The following is a 24292-nucleotide window of genomic DNA, read 5'->3' on the forward strand; positions in this document are numbered from 1 at the left end:
ACGCCCTTTCCCCTCCGGGCAGGCTTGGTGGCGCGCGGTTTAACACAAGTCCATTTGCTTTTCTGCTCCAAGCGGCTGGTTCTCTGTGCTAAGTCCTTGTGCCTCCGGGGCCGTGGCCGTGCCGGAGAGCCGCTCGTGGGGGGCAGCTGGCGACCTCGGTGGGGCGTGGGGGACGGCCCACAAAGCCCCCCTTCCCATGAGGTCCCCGCCGCTCCCCCGAGCCCGGCTCAAACCTGCTTTCCACAAGGCTCCCGTGTGGCCGCCATCTTTCTTTTCCCCTCCCAATTTTTTAAAATAGAAAATTGGTTAAACCAAACAGGGATTCATAGTTTAATTTTGCTTTCTTCAAAGAAAAATCTCTTATATTCTATGACTTATAGACTGTGTCTCCCCTGGATAGCTAGAATAGAACTAACTAGGTATTTTTCAGGACTCCAAAGCTGTGCATGGACTTGATTTACCCAAGGAGCTTTTTCCTTTAAATACACTTTTATCTTCAACCCCAGATTTTTTACATCAAAGTTTCTGTGATGAGACTTCAAAATTTTATTCATTAAAAGTTCTAACATTTGCTTCTTAGTGCAGACAGACTTCAAGAAATCATGATGGTTACTTCCTCTTTGTGTTTCTGCCTTATGTCATACTCTCCTCTAGGTTATGGGTATGAACTGCAACAAGCGTCAAACAAACATACAGCAGCAAAGGTGATGATATATAAGCATCATGATTAATTTACAAAAGATTATAACTTCAGACTTAGCTACCGGTTTCAATCTCTAGTTACTTTGATGAACAAGCTGCCATGTTGTGAGATGGCCTATGGAGATGTCTACAAGGCCAACAGCCAGTAATGCAACGTCCTCAAGCCTAATAACCCACAAGGAACTGTGTCCTGCCACAATTGTGTGATTTTAGAAACAGAATTCTTCCAGTCGAGCATCCAGATCAGTACCTGTCCCTGGAGATCACATTAATTGCAGCCTAGTGTATTCAGCTAATCCATGTCCATCTCAAGAATCACAAAACTGGGAGATATTAAAGGCACATGTTTTAAGCTGCTGAGTTGCAGTACCGTTACATAGGCAATAACAAAGACAATTCTGATATCTTGTCAGGAATGGGAACCAGTATTATATATTATAAATGACAATTATAAATGACATAATCTTAATGGAGCGGGCTGGAGCGATAGCACAGCGGGTAGGGCGTTCGCCTTACAAGCGGCCAACATGGCCAACCCGAGTTCGATTCCTTCGCCCCTCTCGGAGAGCCCGGCAAGCTACCGAGAGTATTCGATATGCCAGACACAGTAACAACAAAGTCTCCAATGGAGACGTTACTGGGCCCGCTCAAGCAAATCGACGATCAACGGGAGGGCCTTTACCTTTACCTTTTACCTTTAATCTTAATGTGTGTTGCTACTAAGTTTAAATAGTAAAAGTAAATAACTACTCATTAGTATTATGATCATGATGAGAAAGAATTGTACCAATGGTAGGTTTTTATAAATATCCTTGGGGATTTCCTGGGGATTTTTAGGTACAAATCTGACTGTTTTAATTTTTGTATTAAATAGTTAAACATAGGAAACACACAAACTAAAAGGAGTTAAAATATTTTTTAGCAGATGAAAAATAGCTAAGAATCAGGATAAGGAGGCGGTTTCCATTTATTTATTTATTTATTTATTTATTTTGCTTTTTGGGTCACACACGGTAATGCTCAGGGCTGGCTCCTGGCTCTGCACTCAGGAATCACTCCTGGTGATGCTCAGGGGCCCATATGGGATACTGTGAACTGAACCCGTGGCCACATACAAGGCAAATGCCCTAATCACTGTGCTTTCACTCCAGCCCCCGGCGATTTCCTTTTAATCTATGTTCTTTCCTTTTGAGAGATGGTCTCTGTCTCTTATTGATGAATGTAGCATTAAATCTGCTCCTTATTACTCAGTATGTACATTTTAATGTATAATTAATAAATATAAGGTATATAATCATCAATAAACACACATATATACACATATATGAATATATGTACATACGTATGTGTATATATATATATATTCATGACCCACATCCCTTTGTGCTCAGGGCTAACCGTGGATTTTGTGCTCAGGGATCACTTCTGGAGATGTAGGATCCTATTTGGTGCCAGGATCAAACTCAGACTAAACAGTTGCAAGGCAAGTTCTTAATTGCTGTGCTGTCTCTCCAGCCCCAGACATCATGTACTTTAAACTAGAAGTATTAAAAAGCATCATATTTCAATATTATATGAAAACTAATAACTCTATAAGTGTTTATTAATATCCTATTTATTTTTATCTAATTATTCAGCATTATTTACTAATGGCAACAAAGTTTTTTAAGCAGCTAGAAAAACAGTAGTTTTGACATGGATAGTCTCTGAGCTCTCCGACTCAAAGTAGCTGAAAAATGAGGGCTAAGAAAGTTTCCAAAGCCTGAATGATGTTAGAGTCTGGCTCTTTTATGATCAAGTGATCTTTTCAGCTTTAATGGGAAAAATAAATCATTGTTAAAAGATAATCTTGTCACATGGAAGCCAGAAAGGTACGATATCAATTATTTGACATACCAAAACCCACCCTGCGGAATGGAATACAGCAAATAACACTGTTTGTTTTGTTGTTGCTGCGGTTGGCGGTGAGAATAAGGAGGTTTAAGGAAGTACCTTATTTTAAAAATAATAAGAGGGCAATATAAACTCACTTAATAGAAAAATAAATGGATTTGATACAAGGGGTCCTTTATAAGGACCAGAACTAGAAGTTCTGAAATCCTTTTCTGGATCATTTTCTGTTTCGTTCAATTGCTTATTTCATGATAAAACTGGCAATTGTTCACATTCTCTCTCCTTTTTCTTCTTTTATTTAATTTTTGATGCTGCACATAATATGAGAAGCAAAGGGATAGCTGCCAGAGCAGAAAATTGTTCTGTACTTAATGGTAAAAGTCTATTTAAAAAAAGTAGTCTAGATATTGTTTATAACACCCCAAAAAAGTTTCTCTAGCAGTTTAATGTCAGTAAAGCTTATTCTTTGCATGTTCAAAATTAGTAAATCTATCTCTTTAGAAAAACAGTCAATTTAGTTTGTAATTCCAGTAAAACCTCAAAGAATAAAGATAAGCAGACTATATGACTATAGATTATGAAAAAAGACCCTTTCTATTTAATGTATACAATCATATGCACATGCATGCACACACACACACGAGCATACATATAATTAAGATTCTTGACCACGTAGATTTATGGCATTTGTATATTGTACTTCTGGTGCAAAAATTGTGAAGAAGGATGTCCTAAGAATCTTCCTTAAATATTTCTCTATAAACGGAAAACATGTCTAATCCTTGGTAAGAAGTACTTCCTCCAGTTAAAGGAAGTGGTTAGAAGGAGTGTCTGTTACTATGTACTAAGAAAATAACCAACTGGAAAATTCCTGGTCAGTTCTGTCTGCACTATTTCATAGCTTTCCCACTGATTCGTGGCTTGGTGGAGCTTGATAGCAAATATTTTCCAAAGAGCATGTCAGTCTTGCCCATACTTCAAAAGGCAAAAGAGAATGCCTAAGTAATACCAACGCTATTCTGAATAGAATTTGGAGTTTGGGCAGTAAGTCTAAATGGGCAGTTCAAGCCAGACTGTTGATATGAGGAGAGGGAATGCAACCTGGTGGGATTTCCAACACCCACTGTCAAAAGTTCTCAATAGTTGTGCAGCTTTCTGCATGCTGACGTCTCTCTTCTGCAGAAGAACCACCATGCAATAAAACCATCAGGTCACAGATCATACTGAAGAATCAACGCAGTGGCACAGGCTGATGACAGGTTGACATCTAAGGTCGTGGACCAGTTTTCTTTGGGGGACGCCCTCATAGAGTGGAAGAGTTGCATCAGCAAAATGTCACTAAAAGCTGTCACCAAACAAAACACACAGCAACAAGCACTGCTCACGAATGCACAATAACCCTGCAAATCGAGTCTCCTCAGTGCCTTCCTAAAGGCTGTAACAAAATATTGTGTTGAAGTGTTTTCTTGGTCCAGGCAGCAATACATAAAGTCTGATAAAGAACGGAAGTACCAGGTTTCTTCATAACTGTGATGTTTGACACTTTCCTAGGTATCTTCCCTAAACAGATTTAAAGACTCCTGTGTTAGTTTCATCCGTTATCAATTTCAGAAAACAGGGTATAAACAGAAAGTCACTAGTTAAGTGTGCATAGCATGGAAAAATTGATGTTCACTTATATAAAAATGAAAAAATAATATATTAAAAATTCATTATTCCAACAGTATTTTTCTATGGATTCGGAATCAGAGAGATTTGAAATCTAGTCCTAGGTCCCTTACTCTTTTGGTGTCTGACTTAATGGCATCATATGCAACATCTGAGTCTTGGTTCTCATCTTTGAAATGGGAGTAATAGAAGTAACTCTTCTATGGGAAACTAGTAAGTATTAAATTAAATGACACAAGTAAAGCAGTTAATGTATTTTCTAGCACATAATAAAATATAAAAATATGTTAGCTATTTATTATACTATTATTATCATCTTTACTAGCTATAATTAGGAAATGCTTTTCAAAAGTGATCTCTTTGAATTTAACTTGTATGCCATCTGATCTGGAAGTATAATAAGGGTATCCAATTCCTCCTGATTTAGTGAATCAAATAGAAAACCAAAACAAATTGAATCATTCAACTGGTGTATTTAGAATTGCTGATGACATAACATTCAAGAAAGTTAGTGAAATACATAAACTGCAATTGAACTGTTCTTGAAAATCCCCCAAATCAGTTTTCATTTATCTAGTCTAATGGTGGGTAGGGCATATTCATTTTTAAAATGTAAATTTATAACATTCTAAAAAGAAAACATTGATTAATGTGAACATGTTAGAGATAAAAGTTGTTCATAGAATCATCTCTGTGTTGCCTGCTGCTTGCGCACAGGTGCACACACGTGCACACACACACACACACACACACACACACAAACACACGCACACACAGAGTTGAGGCCACAATGTATATATTCAGCTTCTTTGTACCCAGCATGGATTCTCTTGCAAGTCAGCTATGCAGTCAGACTCCAGGATCAAGGCAGAGGGGATGACATAGTGTTAGATAGGTTTTGGTTCACTCCAGGCATTTCATTCAACAAGTAATCAGATTAACAGCATTTTAGAGCCTAGTATATGCATTTACTTTTATCTAATTAAAAAAAAAGAAACTACTACCACACATCTTAGACAAAATCATGAGTATCAAAGAGCCTAATGCAGCATAATTTTTGTTCTGTGTGTTGCATTCTGACAGTGCTATAAACCAGGGAGACAGTTTACTGACAATTCTGTGCTACCAGATACCAACTCAGGCCTCTGTCCAGCTTTACATTGTCAACTCTCATAGAAACATGAGCAGTTACACAGCCTCAGAGGACGCTTAAGTTTGGATTGCAAAAGACAAGATGGACAGATTTCATATTTTCATTGCATATTTTTTTTTGCCTTTTCAAACTGCTGAGCATGATTTTTTTTTAAAGCAGGAAATGCAACTAGTGTTTGTTTCTAGCATGGCTTCTGTTTTGAGATTTCTTCTTTGTAGAAGAAATGTGTTGCCCAGCTGTCTAGAATCCCAATCAGGATATGGTTTCAGCATGAAATATATTACAAGATGATTTTAGCTGGTTGTAAACAGAAATGAAAATGAGGCTGGGGATAATTTTTCCAATTTTAGCCACACAGGAGGCACTGTTTCAGTCCAATGGGTCAATATGAATAAAGTAAAGTTTAGTTTGATCTTTGGCGCAAAAAGAGGATAATCATTTTGAAACACAAAGGGCACAAATAAAGAGCTGTAAAGATTCTCAGTTATAGAGTTAGTCAGAAATAAGAAACATGTGCTCTCTGACCAGCAGTACTGTTGTCAACAGTTTAAAGGATGGTTTGACCCAAATTGTACCACCAGAAGTTTTAATATTTCTCAGTATTAATACTTCAACCTTTAATACACATACTATTCAACAAATGCTAATGCTAAAACTAATTAAATACTAAGAACTACCACTATGGAAGTCTCAGGACTTCTATTGGTTAATAGGAAATGATACAAGAGAAATTCAAGTCCTACATTTTTGGATGCTTAGAAATTTGTGGCAGATACAGATATATAAGTTAGTATCCCCTTTTTTAAGAACCCCTAAATTTGAATGTTTCTCAGATATAATCTCTGTGTAAATTTGATTATATTCTTTTAAAAAGACTATATTAATTTGAAGAAGAAACTTTAAAAGTTAGATGAGGTGCATATAAATTTGACTTTCCAGTGTAATGGAACATACAACCTTGCAAACTTCGTGAAAGAAACTACTTATAATCTGCGTTTTGAAGACTCAGTAGAGATGTACCAGGCAGGAGTTTGTATAAATATGGTGGGAGGAAATAAGAGGATATCAAAAATCAAGTGTAGTGATTAGCAAAAGCATTCTTCTCTGCCAGTGAAAGTCAATAGCCTTCAGTGAATCCTTTAAAACTTCAAGTAGTATGGAGCACTAAACATGCTGTTTTTTTGCACAAATATAACCTATAATGAAGTTTAATTTATGTGCTAGGACAGAAGGAGATTAATGACAATAACAAAAAAATTATAACAATATACTCAAGTAAAAGTTTTGTCTTTGTTGCCTCTCTCTCCCTAAATATATTAATATATATTTAAATGTATAGGCATTTATATATATATTTAAAACTTTTAGGGGTACTCCTAAACAATGCTCAGAGGTTACTGAGGGTACTTCCAGCAATGCTGTTAATTGAGCCAGTTGTTCAATTCTTAGGTCTGAAAATGCAGTGCTGCTGGCCCCAGTAATGCTAGGGTCACCAGGGCCACGTTTATGGTCCTCATGGGGCCTTGATCTCAGGACCTTGAGCAGGCAAGCAGGTGATCTTACCTTTGAGCTATCTCCTTGGACATCTACATAATAGTATTTTTAGACAGGGGTTGACTGTTGATAACTAAAATACTATAAACTGAATCAGAGATAAGTGGGGGAATACTTTATGTAAAGTTTTTAAGAAACATTATTAATCAGTGAAAACAGGAATAAATTGTGAAGGAAGTTCAGAGAACTTGAACCAATTTACTGTCTAAATTCTGATACTACCTTAAGATATTTTATTCTTATTTATTTATTTATTTATTTATTTTTGCTTTTTGGCCACACCCGGCAATGCACAGGGGTTACTCCTGGCTCCGCACTCAGGAATTACTACTGGTGGTGCTTGGAGGACCATATGGGATGCTGGGAATTGAACAAAGGTCAGCCGCATGCAAGGCAAACCCCCTAGCCATTGTGCTATTGCTTTAGCCTCTACTTTAAGATATTTTAGTTGTTTCATTTTTTCTGTAGCATTTCCTAATTTTTCATCTAATATTAATATGAATAGCTTTTCTTTGAGAATATAAAACTGAGCAAAACCATAATTCTCATCTTCCCCAAGACATGCAAATATTTCTTTGCTACTAAAATTTTGTATTAATGTGGTATATATGTTTTGAGGTGGAACTAATTTTGATACTTTATATTATTCTCATTTTATTTATTTATCTTTTTGTTTTTGGGACACAGCCTTTGGTAGTCAGGACTTATTCTGGCTCTGTGCTAAGGGGTCATCCTGGAGACAGGGGAATATATGTGGTGCTGGGGATCTAATTAAGGTAGGTCATACGTCAAGCAAATGCCTTAACCCCTGCACTATCTTTCCAGCATGATACTCATTGTACAGTACATGAGATAGACATTGAGAAATGTATAACAGGCACGATTTTTTCTACCGGAAGGGAGCAACATGATGCCTGCCATAGCCATACCACTGGACCCTGTGCCAGGCTGTTTCACTCAGTGCGCCCCATAGAGGGGTGGGTGAGAACCCTATCCGCCTCAAGGGACCCAGCCCTGGTCGACAAAAACCTCCACAACCCAGCGGCTGCCAAGCTCAAGGCCGCTCCCCACACCCTTGGGCTGAGCCTCAGGCACAAGTGAACGTATTACTAGACCTTGCGGCCACATTGGCGGCCACGCTATATATCATAAGACACTCCCCACCCATTCTTTAAGAGTACCACATCCATTTGATGGGATTCAAACAGTATGCAACCTATTATAGGGGGAAATAGATATATACACACATATATATATATATATATTCAGATATGTATGCGAAAGTTCACATCACTCAACCTTTAACATGTTAGTGATATCCTAAAGAAAGTCTTAATGGCACTTGCCAGAATAAAACACTCTTCCCTCTCTGGATACTTTTTTTGTAGCATTTTCAGCAGTTTTTCATAACAAACAATGCAAAATATATTATTTTGATTGTGCTTTGGGACAGGGATTGGATCTTGGGATGGAAACATCCCAAATTTGGTGGTGGAAAGATGTAATGGTGGTGGTATTGGTGTTTGACTATTAAGTATAATCAAATATTGTGATCTATCTTATAAAATAAAAAAATTGAAAAAAGAAATGTATAACAATATATCCACCATTACAGTATCAAACAGTTTTATAACCCACATAATCACTGATGCTCCCCTTCTCCTCAAATTCTGTTAAACTGATGTTTTCACTTTCTCCAGTTTTTTTCCTAGCTTGTAAAATTGTAGGAATCATGTAGCCTAAAGCCTTTTAAAACTGAAAGTTCCCACCAGTTCTTTTCACAATTTTACACACTTAATTTTTGTCACTAAATAATATTCCATGATATGGATGTACCAGTTTGTTTATCCATTTCACTAACCTATTATAAGATATCAGCTCTAAAGTTTTCCTAATTATGAATAAAACTCTGCAAATATTATGCTCAACTTTTTGTGAATATGTCTGAACTCACTTGAGCAAATAGCTAAAAGCACAATTTTGTGTTTTGTATGATTGTATGTTAAAATATGTATTCTTGCTGGTATTTGGTATCATCAGCATTTTAGATTTAGCAATTCTAATTGTAATGGCATCTTATTGTTTCGCCTTGCAATTACTTGATGTGTGGATGATATATGTATTTTCTACTTTTTATTTTCATATACACATCTATGGAGCTGGAGGGATAGCACAGTGGGTAGGGCATTTGCCTTGCACATGGCTAACCTGGACAACCTGGGTTTGATTCCTCTGCTCCTCTCGGAGAGCCCAGCAAGCTACCGAGAGTATCTCACCTGCACAGCAAATCCTGGCAAGCTACCTGTGACGTATTCGATAGGCCAAACACAGTAACAAGTGTCACAATGGAGACTGGGCCCGATAAACAATGGGAGGACAGTGACAGTGATAGTTATTTCTTTTACTTATCTATGAGATATGTTCTTAACATATGTGATGCTATTACCTTTACCATCATTCATTAATATCTCTTCCTGTCTATTAGTACTTAAAAGAAACTATTCTTGTCTAGTCTGTCATTATTATTTCCCCCATTTTCAGTTTGATATATTCCACTTATTATATGTTTCATGCAAACTATAATTTAGTGCCTTACTGGTGTCTACTGAACTTCAAATAAATGAGCTATATTTTACTTCTCTGATAATGGTTATATAATTCCTTTGACTTTTGCCTTTCCCTTCAAAATTTTACCAGTATAGCACCTGAAATGTTATTGAGATGAAGCTACTGAAAAACTATTTGAAATGAAGACATCGCTTACCTTGGTTGACAATAAATTTTAACTTCTGTATTGTAGCCAGATTCCCACTAACTCGATATATTCCATCAACTTCTAGACCTGAAAAAATAAAAGTGTGTGTTTTATAACTCTTCATATGATAACTAATATGTTAAATTTAAAACATTTATAGCTATGTAAAAGATAGTGTATTACATCATCACCAAATGTCTTTTCCTACCACACACACACAAAATAAATTTCTCTAAGCCAAATCAGTGGTGGAAAACATCTACCCTGGACTTGAAGGTATATGAAATGATGTGATGTAACTTGGCATGTAATGTGACAAACACAACACTTGCGTCTCATTTGCCTTTATTGTCATTATTGCACTATTGTCATGAAGTTCAGTGATTATTAATCATACATAAATTTGAGTCTGCTTTTTTGTTGCTGCTGTTAGTACCCAACTGATGTTTTTAGTTTAATTAAACCATACAAGAACAGTAGGTGACACAGGGTTTCAAGTGTAGTAACATTCCTTCCCAAGGAGCCATATATTTCAAAGGGCGGCATGCAAGTTTTGCGTGCAGAAAGTTGATACTCAGTATAGCATGGTATTCTGAGCAACACTAAGAGTAGCCTCATTGATCAAAGAGATGGGAGGAGTCCCTGAGTACTGCCAGGTAAGGGAGTCAAACAAAATAAATAAAAATAAAATCTGCTCCAAAGAAAAGGACAGGAAGTAAACTGGAGGGGTGGGAAAGAAACTTTATATATAAGACATACTTAGATAAGTATATGTGTGTTAATGTCTTTTTAGTTAGTAGCTTTTTTCGGTAACTATTTTTTTTGCAGTGCTAGTATTGAAGTGAGGGTCTCACTACCAATCAGAAACATCCATACCTTTTAACCCCTTTTTTTGAAGGATAAATTTATTAAAAGTATCCCTCCCTCCCTCCTCCTCCCCTTCCTTCCTCCCTTCCTTCCTTCCTTCCTTCCTTCCTTCCTTCCTTCCTTCCTTCCTTCCTTCCTTCCTCTTCTTTTATCAGGTTTTTCCCTCTTCTATTTTTCCTCTAGTCTCCTCTCCTCTATGCTTCTATTCTCTGTCCCCTCCTCACCTCCTTTCTTTTCTTATCATCATTACTTGTTTTACCACTGTAATCATTAGATCATTATATATACATACATAATGAGAGAGAGCACTGTAGCACTGTCCTGTTGTTCATAGATTTGCTCGAGCAGGCACCAGTAATGTCTCCATTGTGAGATTTGTTGTTACTGTTTTTAGCATATCGAATATGCCACAGGGAGCTTGCCAGGCTCTCCCGTGTGGGCATGATACTCTTGGTAGCTTGTCAGGCTCTCTGAGAGGAACGGAGGAATCAAACCTGGTCGGCCACATGCAAGGCAAACACCCTACCTGCTGTGCTATCACTCCAGTCATATATATATATATATATATATATATATATATATATATATATATACAGAGAGATGTCTTATTACTTGAAAGTAAAGAATGAAAATTTTGTTCAGAAGAAAACTGGTTTCATAATCTCTAGTACACTACATGCAATGGAGTGTGTGATTATGGAGGTTGGAATGAAAGGAAGCCCTTGTATAAAGAGTAAACTTTTGAGAATTTTAGAGAACTTTAAAGGTGATCCTCTATAATTTAAAAAAACTGATCCTACAATGAATTTAGATAATCAACCACATGTTTTCACATTTCTACTATAACTTCTTATTTCCATGATCAAGTTATCAAATAGATAGATAAATAGAAAAAATACATAGAAAAATAAGAAGAGAAATACTTATTTAAGCAGTTTTATTTTCCATAAGCTAGGTTGAAAGCATTATAGGCAGAAGTTTATATCTGATGATGTGTCAAGTGTCCTGGAGAGACAGTCACTGCCAGAAGCTTCTCTCAGTGGTGCTGAGAGAACCACTTAGCACTACGACTAACCATTATAATTTGCAAAAGAAAGTACTATAGAAATAAATAGAAGTCATTGTCATAGTATAGTAAAGACTTTGACAAGTTCATTAGTAACCTCCTATTGCTTTAACATTTTTGTTTTCACATACTCTGTCATAGGGACATTTCTGCCATAGTGCACAATATTTTCTAAGTTGGTTAGCGTAGTGTAACATAACTTTTAATGACTATTAATGCTGAAATTTAAAATAGCCATAAACTATTTTTTAAATTTCTTCAATTAGCTTTAGGTTTATATCAAACATGAATGAAAGGTAACAAAGATTTCCCAGATTCCCCTTTCTTTAAATACCTACCATTCCCCCTTGTAAATAACCTCCACTAAACTGGTACATTGGTCTGATTGATACATTTGAACATTATAATAATTGCAAAACTATAGTTCACATTATAGTTATCTTGGTTGCATTCTATGAATTCATAGACAAATGTATAATGATAGATCTATTATTTTATCATCAAAGTATTTTCACTTCCTTAAAAACTTCTATGCCATGTTTATTCACTCTCACTATGATTTTTCCTAGTACATGTAATCAACTTCAGAACAACAAGGGGATATTTTTAAGATTAAATTCTATTGGTACATATGTACACACTGATGTGAGCTTTTAGTTCTATAATAATCTTATAATAAATTACCAAGTCCAGTCCCTAGGAGAACCAAATTCTCTTATGAATGGAATTAGTTTGACCTCTTAATGTATACAAAGAATATCTAATATATGTATATTACCAAAACTTTAATATAGGTATATTCCCAAATATATAAATATATTCTGGGCCAGGAGAGACAGTAAAGTGGGTTAGCAGACTCAGGCAGCTGACCCAGGTCCAATGTTCAGCACCCTATATGGTTCCCCAAATCCCTGAGGAGTGATCCCTGAGTGCAGAACCAGAAGTAAGTCCCGTGCAAGGTTGAGTGTAGCCACTCTTCAAAACACAAAAACAAAAACAAAATATATTTTTTCTTCCTGAAGCACAAAATTACCCTATTATTCAAGAATAATCTAGCTTTTAGTACAATGTGCATTTATAACTAAGAATTTTCTAATATTTGATTGTTGGGTTTATGTTAAATCAAGTTGTATAGTTTTTGTAAGACCTTATAATTTCTTCATAATTTGCTATTAGAGTTTGTTGTTTTACTTTAACCTATAAAAGTTTTTGATCAATCTTTTTTTAAAATATTAAACATACATTCATATAAGAACATATCTTTCAGTGTTTTCCCTTTAGAGATACACTTAATGTTTCTGGATATGTCATTAAGGAAAACATATTTTAAAAACTTGTCTAAAATCATCTATAGTCATACCATGCTGTCCACAGAAAAATGGTCATGATGGTATACTCTAGGTCTTTAGCAAAAATTTTCGTTTGGAGGTTATCAAAGGTCATTTAGAAGCATGAATACAGAATAATGTGACAACAAAAAAATCTTGACCAGATGAAATTGTTGCTGACTTTTTCCCGATTGAGTTGTTATTTGCTCTGAAGATATCTGAGAAAAACAATACTTTAGGAAATAGAAACTATTTCCTAAATATGGAGCTCCACATTTCCAAAAGAAAGCTCTCCTCAACAGTATTCAGGAGACTCTGGAGCTGGGCTGGTAATTTTCAATGCTAGGTTGGGCCTGAGAATGAAATGATGCTCAGGCCAGGTGTGCAGGTGATACTGAGGCCACCACAGTGATGTGAGAGGCCTTGGAATCACACCCTGGTGATGCTTGGGACCCTGCAGGGTTACAAGTGGCAGTGCTTGAGGAGACCATATGGTACTAGAAATCAAACCTGGATTGGGCTCATGTGAGGCATACATATTCCCTACACACCGTAGTACCCCCTGGTCTCTTCACTTGACTTTATAAAACACACACAAACACACACAAAAGTGAAATTATCGATTAAATAGGAGAAATCAATTAACATATATTTATATAAAATGAGCAAATATACTATATGCTTAGTTTTTTGTTTTAAAAATTGATTGGTGCTTCATTAGAAATCAATATTAAATGGATTTACTTGAATTTCAACAAGTTATGGCTACAATTGAGGCTGTCCTTTAAGCTTACTTTAATGTTTACATCTATTTTATAAGACGTAAAAGTAAATTCGGTTTTATTTTGAAGTTAGGACTCTTCCTTTTATGATACTATTTTTATGTTAATAAAATGCATAGCTGATCTAGCGTTGTAAACAGACTTTCACTTACTGAATTTCCACGGTATCCAAAGCTGTCTTTTTCTTTACAGAGATTTAAATTTATGCCATATGAAGAGCCCCTTGGTCTTTCATAAATTTCAGGATTTATTTTTTAAGTTTAGTAATAAGAAACATTTGAAAAAGCAGAATGGTTTGGATATATTATATATAAGAAAAAAAGTGCTATACTATTTAAACAAAGCAACCTCATCCCAAATTAATAACCCAATTTTTATTTGGAATAAAAGAAAAGATGTTGGGTAGGAGACGGAGAGGGTAACTCAGATCATTGCCACTGCTGTGGTCACAGAACTAAGTCATAGCAAAGAAACTGCTTTGTGGCTTAAGATAGGAACCAGAAAGTAGGAGAGAGTAAAGCAAAACATATTGGATGCAACTTGAATCTAAGTTGACACAATTTCCAAGCCCTTTAGAGTCAGTGATATCAACACCATATTTCTTGTGAAGGATACCAATCTTTGACATTAGTGGCTCCTGCTTTGAATGGCTCATGCTCCCCTGCTAGCATACTTTTAAAATTACATAAATAGAGCAAAAATGACCAAGTATATGTTAGAAAGGAGGGGATTAGATTTTGCAAAAATATCTGGAACATATCAGTGAATTTTAGCAATTATAAATTATATAGGTAATATCTTGAGGTTGATCAACTATCTTCTGATTGGTTCATAGAATGGCAAACCTAAAGTCCTGGGGATATTACCCAAATTATAATCATTCACGTGCCATCCTCTTTATTGCTCCAGGAACTTTGAAAGTCATGCCAAGCCAAACCAATATAAATTGGTGGATTTGGACATCCTTTTCAAAACCACATTATGCTTGCTGGATAGAAAACTACTTATTTTGGAAATATAATTAGACCTCGTATGGATTTTAAATGTGCAATGTCTTTAAGGTATCCATATTGGGTTTTGGAGGGATGACTTTGGATAAAAATCACATTGAGAGATACTTCTTTCAAGAAAATATTATGACTGTGAATGCTGATGGGAATTTTGTTTCTGCACTAAAAATACTGTCATTTTACTAATATTTTGTACTATTTTATAGCAGTGAAACATTCTCTGAAGAAATTTACATCACCCAAAATGCCATCCTTTAAAAAATCTTCAGTAGTATGCATTTACAAAATGGTGTCCTAGCCTTCACAGAAATGACCAGGTATGACTGAAGTGTATTTTTTTTTTAAAAGTCTCTCCCTCGTAGGTCTTCCGAAGAGGTTTGACTTAGAAGAGATATACAATTAGGAGTTATTAGATGAAATGGTGTTCTAAACCCAATGGAAAGAATGCAGCTGTCATGAGTAATTCCCACCATAAATCTTAGACACTTTCCAAAAAAAAAAAAATCAAGAGACCAGTAGTGTTTCCAGACTTGACTGACTTATCTGCCAAAATATGGGCAGTTTTCGACAGTGCAGAAAATTCTGTTAAAAATAGTTGAGAGCTGTAAATTAGATACCATCCTTGGTAGTTGGAATAATGAACAAAGTAAGAAAATGTGGAGTTTGAGCCTGCTTGCGAGGTGTGCCCCAAAAGTCTGTTTTGTTTTTCTGAAACATAACAAAATGAATCTGAACCTTTGGAGTCTGAAATGTGGGCTGAAAATTCTGTACAAACTGTCCTGGGCCTGAGATTTATGGAGCTTCCTAATTCCTAGGAGGCCAGTGCTACCACAGGAAGAGTCATTGTTGCAATACTTTGGACTCCTGGCTTCTTCCTTGGCAAGAACAACAGAGGACAGGAATACCCAGACTGTCCCCAAAGAGTGCTGCACTGTCTTTTCTGAACATTTTTATGCTTTGGGTTTTAACGCTATGTATCTTTAAGGCCTATTCTTATTTGAGATGTTTTCAATCCTGGATTTACTAGCTTCACTTGTTTACATACTCCCAATTCAGTGACAGAAAATATAAGACATCATTTGAATCTGCAAATTTAATTTCTACTCTGTCTCAATGGTTGGTCATTATGCGTCACTGTTTCCTCCTTTATTTATCTATTACTCACTTTTTGGGGGTGATGATCATTCTTCTAGAAAAATTACCTTAGGAAATAGTCGAGACAAATCTGATTGTCAATCGAGAACAATTTTGCTCTCTGTGATAACCTTATGACTTTATAATAGCCATTTTGAGTAGTTTATATTTTACTGTAGAGGCAAATAAAATCAACAAGGGAAAGTAAAAATTGAAGCACATATATTCTATATAATGAGAAGGAAACACATCCTATTTGCTGTCTAAAGACTTAAGAGTTCTGTTTCCATTTGTCTTTTCATAAATATGTTAATTTATAATATTTTTGTTCATTTATTTTTTTGATGATTCCTACTGGAAAAGATTAAAAAGATTTTTGCACTCATAGCTTATATCACTTATACATTTAGTCTCTGCCTTTTTGTTACCAGTGTTGTCTATTTCTAGTTTTCAATATTTCAAATATTTCTGTGCCATAAAAATAAGGAACTCCTTGTTCCATTCTATCTTTATAAATGCTTTGTATCTTACCAATAAGTGAACATTAGATTATTGTTTTTTAAGGTGTTATTGGGTTCAGCAAAAAAATTTTGTTCACAAAGGAAATTTTCTAAAAGACATGTATTGTATCTTCTTTCTCCTTTTAAAGTTTGTTTTTTCCTGTAATTAAGCACTACCCAAAAGAACTTTTCATGATCATAGAAACTATATATTTACTATTCAGACCAGTAGTCACTGGAGAATAGGGCAGGTTACTAAGTACCTGAAACGTGCTTAATACAATTGAAATATCAAATCACTATTTTGTTGCGAATCACATGTGACTTCTTACTATCATATAGCTTTAAGAGTCAGTTAATGCTCTTTCTTTAATTTCTGTTATACTTTCTTGCCTTGATTTCCCCCCCTTTTTGTTTTTGTTGAGGGATAAATCCAGCTGCACTTAGGGCTTATTTACTCCTGGCTCTAAATTCAGAGATCACTCCTGGTGGTGCTCCATGGACCATATGTGGTGCAAAGGATTGAACCCAGGCTGACCATCTGCAAGACAAGTGCCTTGCCAATTCTATGATTTTTTAAGGCACACTGGACTGTTTTTTAAGAGGTACTTTTTGCCATAAAAACATCTGATAATTTTCTTATTTAATACTTAATTGTTGGATTCGAATATGTTTTGAATATTTTTTTAATTTAATAATCTTTTCTCTTTTAATACTGTAAATGATGAACCTGACGTTTAAGTATGATGTAAAACTGATCTTGATACTTCAAGGTCAATTGCTTTTTCCGTTTTCTTTTTAAAATGTGAAGTCAAACCCAGACACTAAACATGCAAACATAAACTCTTAACCTTTGACCTTATTCCTAGTTCCTCAATTACATTTGGCTTTGAGATTATTTGCGGGGGAGGCTTGGACTATGCCAGGCAGTGAAGAAAGGCTATTCAAGGCTCAGGAGTGAGTCCTGTCTGGATTTCAGGGTCTATATATGGTACCAGGATTGAACTGGGGTTGGAAGGTTGCAAGGCAAGATACTTAATTTTTATACTATTTCTCTAGCTAAATATTTTTTAAATACATTTTTTTCCAAAATTTACAGAAGTAAACTTTCACTCAGCTGTATCAGATGTTTTCTGATACCCTTTTGATCAGAAAACATCTTCTTATATTATTTGCTTGCTATATCCATCCCTCTATTAATGTCTCTTTTCTCCCTCTGGAATTTAATATGAAATTTATTCAAATATCAATTTGCCCTTATGGTTGCCCAAATTAATTAGAACAGTATTATGAGCTTTGCTGTATTTGAACACATCTTCCTTCTACTCCAGCTGGCTTCACTATGAAATGGACAAAATGGTGAAGGATTCCTGTAAGATGAGTTGTTGGAAAGTGGACAATAGCCTATAGCTTCAGTAAGACCAAGTAAGGAGCTTTATCTTCTGTATGGAATATGCAACTTACTTTTGCTCTGGGGAAAATATCTGTAACTGTGTGAAAAAGAATCTGAGGTATCTCTTTCTCTGCTGCCTTCCACCTGGATACAAGCATCTTTCTCCTAATTTTGCAGAACTTGTCCTCAGATAAAAAATACTGCTGCACGTGCTGTCATGGTGTAGCATAAACCAAGAGAAAATCTTTAGTGATTTGATTTATTTACTGCCATTGTGCTATTTCTCTGCTCCTTTTATTTGTAAATTTCCAAGTTTGGATATTCTCTAGGACATCCCTGGAAAGAACTGTGCCCAATTATGGTGTCTGGGAATGGTGTTTCTTCTGCTCTCATTTCTCTATTTGTTTGATCCCATCTGCTTTCTGTCTTCCTGGAATTTCTATTTCTGGTCCACTGATGGTACCTTTTTTGTTTTCAGCGTCATGTTGTTTTTCGCTTTTCCTCGGCAACATATCTTTTCTATTATTTCATTGGGAGTTTATGAAAAAATAAAAGGATAAGGTTTATTTTTTCCCAATTTGGCACCCGGAGATGCATTACATTACATTATGTTACAGCGGGAGGTTCATCATATACTATATATATATATATATATATATATATATATAGTTTAGCTTTATGATGCTGAAAACAAAAGTTCATCCGGCTTTGAAAATATTGATGTATAATAATGTTGATATTGTTATATGAGATATAAATGGCCGGAAATAAATTACAAATATTTTGTAATTTTGTGAAAATATGTCAATGAAAGATCTAAGTCAAAATATACCTTGTTCCTTTGTTTCACTCCTGTAATTTCTTCTGTTTGTGGAATTTTACAGTTTCAGTTATGATATTTCCAGTGTTCCCTCTGTTATCAAGTTTTATGTTTATCTTCCTTTGTCTCTTATGCCATATATTATAAATTTTCATCTTATCTGGCAGAGCCTAATAAGCTACCTGTGGTGTATTCAATATGCCAAAAACAGTAACAATAATGGGGCGGGTGGAGATGTTACTGGCTCCCACTTGAGTAAATCGATGAACAAAGGGATGCCAGTGACAGTGATATAGTGATACATCTCATCTGGATATTTTGTCTTACCTTCCTTATGTCTCAACTATAAAATTTGTGTTCTGGAGGGGAAAATTGTTGTAATAGATGTTCCTTTTCATTTAATAACAAAAAAATTCAAGTTAAATTTTCCTTCACTATTATTATTTGATTATGTGAATAGTATATTTTTGACACCTTATCTTTGAATGAAACTACTTTTTGTACCTATCACATGTTTTATAGGATATTCTTACAAAACTTTGTCTTTTTAAGGTATTAAAATAAATAAGTAACTAAAATATATGTTTTTAATATTAGGATGGAAATAAGTCATGTAGAAGGGATGTTTCTTTCTCCCTGAGAAAACTTCTTGGAAACTGTGATGATAATAAGTGAGTCATCCCACTATTTCAGAGGGTTTCTAGAGTAGATGCCAAATAGGGGACAATTCCAAATTCAAATTAAAAATCCTAAAATTAAAAGACAAAAAGTAAAGGAAATCACATATGAGACTTAGGACAAAATGATATAAAGCACAGAGAGTATTCAATTAGAAGAAATGTTGATTTTCCTTTTCAAGTACTCTTCATTGAACATTTGGGTGATTAGGATCACTATCAAATCCTTTCCTTATTCATCCTCCATCTGCTTAGCAGATTAACTGCATAAGTTCTTATACTAGAAAATGAAATTGTTAAGCATCCGAAACAAATAATTTCATCTATATATGTATAATATATGCACATACTATAATTTTCTGTCTATCATCCTCTATTCATCTAGCATTGAGATCATATTTTTTTCTGTTCTAACCTCTTGACAAGTTTTATCCTTCTTGGAAGACAAACAAAATTAGAAGAGTAAAAGGACAAAATGTCTTGTGTGTTTCCAGCACTGTATATGATCCCCAGTAAGTGTGCTGCTAGTTATGTAGTTATGTTTTTATTGTTGTTCTTTATTGTACAGCTTGTGTTTTAAAGATCTTTAGCATAAATATTTGTAGATTTTTCTGGGGAGAAAGGATGGCTTTCTTACTTTTGACTATTATTAAGTATTCCTGTATACCATTTACATTGTCGGAAATCTGTCAAAAAACATTTATTGCATTAGTTTCCTACCTCCAATTATTTTCATGGAAGATATTGAATTCTTAGATAAGTAGAGAAGAGTCACTATGAATTTTTGAAATGTAACCAAGACTCAAAAGTCTTCCCTCCTCAATGGGTAGGTACTACCATTCTTTACAACTGGAATTTTGTTTATTATATTTTACTTAGTACTTTATATATTTCAAGATTATTATCCAAATTTCTAGAATTCCAAAAGGTAGGGAGTAGTAAATCAAAAGTCTTGTGAAAATGCACATCATTACAGAGACTAGCTCCTAATTTCCATTTTTTAAAAAATTATTATTAATTTGAAATAAGCTTTCTCTTGCAAATAACTTCGTACATCAAATTCAACTCACATTCCATTTCTTATTACTACTGGATTAACTGCCTTTAAAATGCATGTCTTTTGCTTATGAATTACTAAGTATTAACCAAGTAAGAGAAAAATAAAATAGGAAAAATTTCAATATGGCTAGTGTGATTAAAGCAGAAGGATCATCTGTAGATATTGTGTAATACCTGGGTAACATGAGACGATATCTATGGATAGCATACCATCTGTTTCCCTCACATCTTACACAGTCATTCTTACATATTTGTCTAACTCAGCTAGAAATTTGAACCCTAACAGTATAGAGCCTGCAGAATCATAGACATAAATAAAATTTATAGAAAGATACCAATCTTATGATCATTCCAGAAATACCTCAAATTAAGAAGGATCTCAGAAAGATCTAACATTTGTCTACGAGATTTCACCAGGAAACCTAATATTCCTCATAAGATCAGACCAAAGATAGCTAAGAAAAGATTTCTCAAGAGTAGATATAAAGTACCTGAAAAGTCTGATAAAATAACTTATATGTTTCTTTTTTCCTTTTTAATCTTAGTCTTTAAGACATATTTTAGTGACGGTGATTTCGATTATTATTAAATGAGGACTATTGTCATAAATTAAACTTCAGAGTCTGAAAGATATTGAAGTTGGATATTATATATTTTTATGTCATATCATCCCTCTGAGTTTCTTTGATGAGTAGGTTTCTTATGTGGTGACTATGCTGATGTAAATAAATCACTTTTCTGGTATTTGTTTGACTTGCTCAATCTTTTAAAAAATAATTAAGAATAAACAATCCAACCTGCTTTTCTGGTGTCATCTAGTAGTTTGCGAGCAAATATACCAATATAACCTGAGGTTCAGAATGCAATGGATGGCTACCACAGCAGAGAGAACACAACAGACTTAATGAAAGAAATTCAGTTTCCAGAAGATGCCATTTACAAGGAAAGCTTTTACCCTAAGGAGGAGCAATCTGTAGTTTATATCCATGCTCACTTTTTCCCCCCTTTGGAAAATCTGGCAAAAAACTCATAAGTTAAAGAAAACTTTCATAAGCTAAAGACATGTAATAAAAGGCTTACCAATACAAACAACACAAACACCAAAAATGACTCCTTTCGTGATGAAGTCATAATAGTTACATAAAGTGTAACCTTTGATCCCATCATATTTGAAATAGATCTCTATATAAAATTCATATATTTTCTCTAGTACCTTTCACTTCCTTCACTCCTATTATTTTAAACATCTAAACAAAGTGACCTCATTGTTTTCCATTGGACTTTTTTAAAAACATTGGCTGGGATGATTGAGATTCAGGAATGTGGGAAAATGTATTCTCAAACCACGTCCCTCCCCTTTCATTCTGAACTGTAATTTTTGGCTTGGCTTGAATCACAGTCATCGCATTTCAGCCTGAATCTCTCTGTAAAGTGATCTTTCTTAAACATTTCTCTCACTCATCAAGGGATCAGAAACAAAGCTTTTCTAGCCTTTCAGCAAAACACTTACAAGCAGATTTTACAGAGAAGTTGCAAGAGCTAAACTTCCTCTAAAATTGTTTCAAAAGCGAACATTTTCAGTGCCTCACTGTCCTTTTTGTGAATCTTGTCATCTGTATGCCATGAGTTCCAGCAGCTATTTTAATCTGTTTTTGTTTGTAATCCATTTGGTGTCCACCCAAGGAAATGCAGGTGATTCTAATTAACTTACTGCTGAAGATGTAGGAAAAAAATATCTCAATTGTGTTGCAGAGAATTATACACTTAAAACCTTTCTTCTATTATTTATAACATTATTAATGAAGATGACTCTATGAATATATTTACCACCTAATTCATCCTGTCTACTTTTTTCTTTTAAATCAATGAAAACTTATGGCACAAGAATAAGCCACACACATACACAAATACACAGACACAATACAGACCCCAAGAATGCTTGCCAACTGTAATTTAACAAGAGTAGCAACTTAAAAATAACATTATTTTTACTTTGTGCAACATAGTTTAATATCTGAAATAACCCTGTTCCAATAAAAACCTATTGAAATACTCTGAGGCCTAACTCTGCCCTGAAGGTAAAAGTGATTAATTGAAAGATTTTGGCAGATCTCTGCTCACCACCAGGGCAGTTTAATTTAGAACACATTCAACCATTTCTCAGTGTCCCTGTGTTGGTGGAGCATAACTTTTGATCTTCTTTGGGGAGGTGCCCCTAATTCAGGCCCTATGGCTAGCTACTTCCTGGAGGATTCTGATGGTTCTTCCTTGGCTAAGCATGCAGGTGAGTGGGGTCCTGGGTGTTGCTTCTAAAGTGGGTTAATAAAATTCAATTCTAGACATAAAAGAGAAATAGTCTACAAATCTGTTTGAGTATATCAACATGTAGCAAAATATCTATTTTGCAAGTCAGGTTCTTTCAACTTTTTTAGATTTATTTATTTATTTGTGAAGCTAATCATTTTTTTAACAAAAGTTTCTTGTTAAAGAAACATGACACTGGTTGTTTATGTGAAGTTGTAGCATCATATGCCTAAAACTCTGTTATCGAGGAATATCAAGTGTGGTGCCAAATAAAATTTTGGCGAAGGGGGATTTCCTCAAACCTGTTGAGCATATCAATTCTTTTCCATGTCCAATCAGGAATATTGACAAAATGTTTCTTTTTGTTTTCTGTTACTCCATCAAACTTCCATTTTTGTGTCTTTCGACTCTTTACAAGTCAGAGAAACTCCTAACCATAATAGATGAAACTACAAAGATTAAATTCATTTTCTCTGGAAACAGTGAGGACATTATAAGAGACTCAGATGGCAAACATAGCACTCTTCCTAAAACACGTAAATGGATCTAGTGCATAGGATTCTGCTGGGTAAGAAAGAACTCTGCAAACTTTGGTTACACGAAAGAAGAGAAAATTTTTAACAAATTCTAGATGGAAAGAACTCAAGTTAGTGAATTTGAATCTTTCATGAGGTTTAACTAAGGCTAATGGAGCACATGACAGGTAGTAAAAGTATACTAGGCACTAGAGAAAGACCAAAAAATAGAGTGCAGAGAAAGCATTTTGCTACTACAGTGTTCTGAGCCACTACCAGTGAATCCTATATGCAGTCATGCAATAGTGAAAATGGCATTTGTGATCTCTAAAATGTTCACATTTGCAACACATTGAGCAACGCATTCAGCAATACATATACTCAGTAGGCAATTTGAGAAGGAAATACTATTATGTTATCTATTCAAGTTCACATTATATCTTGAAATAATGAAGTAATATATACAATAAGAAATGCAGTGTTACCGGTGACTATCTGTGTAAGGCCACAGAAAAATAATTTTTCTTCTACTTACTAGTTCATACATTCCCCAATTCATTTATAATATGTATATTGCTTTTGTTATATATACATTATCTATTTGTGCGTATGTATAAACACATTAGTCTTCAGAACAAACAATAGTAATATTTATTTTACTACCAAAACATTGTACCATAGAATTCATTTCTTTGTTCTGATAATGGGTTATGTTTTTAATAGGTCCATCAAAAAAATTGGGTGATTAGCTTATCTCCCAAGTGTTTCAAATGTTATATTGTGCAACCAGAATTTAGATTGTGATATTTTAAAATGTGATGTTTGTACTTCAAGTGTTTCTGCTATACAACTTGCAAAATTTAAATTTTATTGGGCCTCCAGTGGCCCATTACTATTTATACTCAACGTATTAGTGCTGACCCGATGGTGATATAGAGCTGCTCAGGCCCGGAAGTGCTGGTGGCCACGAGGGTCATACCAAAGGTTCATGGGCATGCACTGAGGTTCCAAGGATTGAACTTATATATATCAGAGGTATACATAAGATAGGTGTTCAGTCCTTTGAGCTACCACTCTCCCACAAAATTTAAAAATTTTGCAAGTATTCTACT

General features: G+C 34.9%; 1 protein-coding gene across 1 annotated transcript in view; it reads right to left on the reverse strand.

The window, feature by feature from the left end:
• ARHGAP15 (Rho GTPase activating protein 15) overlaps positions 1-24292 on the reverse strand; it is a 759615-nt gene that overhangs the window by 227737 nt on the left and 507586 nt on the right. The window contains exon 11 of the mRNA XM_056117651.1: positions 9735-9812. Coding sequence (XP_055973626.1) covers positions 9735-9812 — 78 coding nt within the window. The remainder of the gene's footprint in view (positions 1-9734; positions 9813-24292) is intronic.

This window comes from Sorex fumeus, unplaced genomic scaffold (assembly GCF_029834395.1).
Source record: "Sorex fumeus unplaced genomic scaffold, SorFum_2.1 ptg000035l, whole genome shotgun sequence".
In the NCBI taxonomy this organism is placed as follows: domain Eukaryota; kingdom Metazoa; phylum Chordata; class Mammalia; order Eulipotyphla; family Soricidae; genus Sorex; species Sorex fumeus.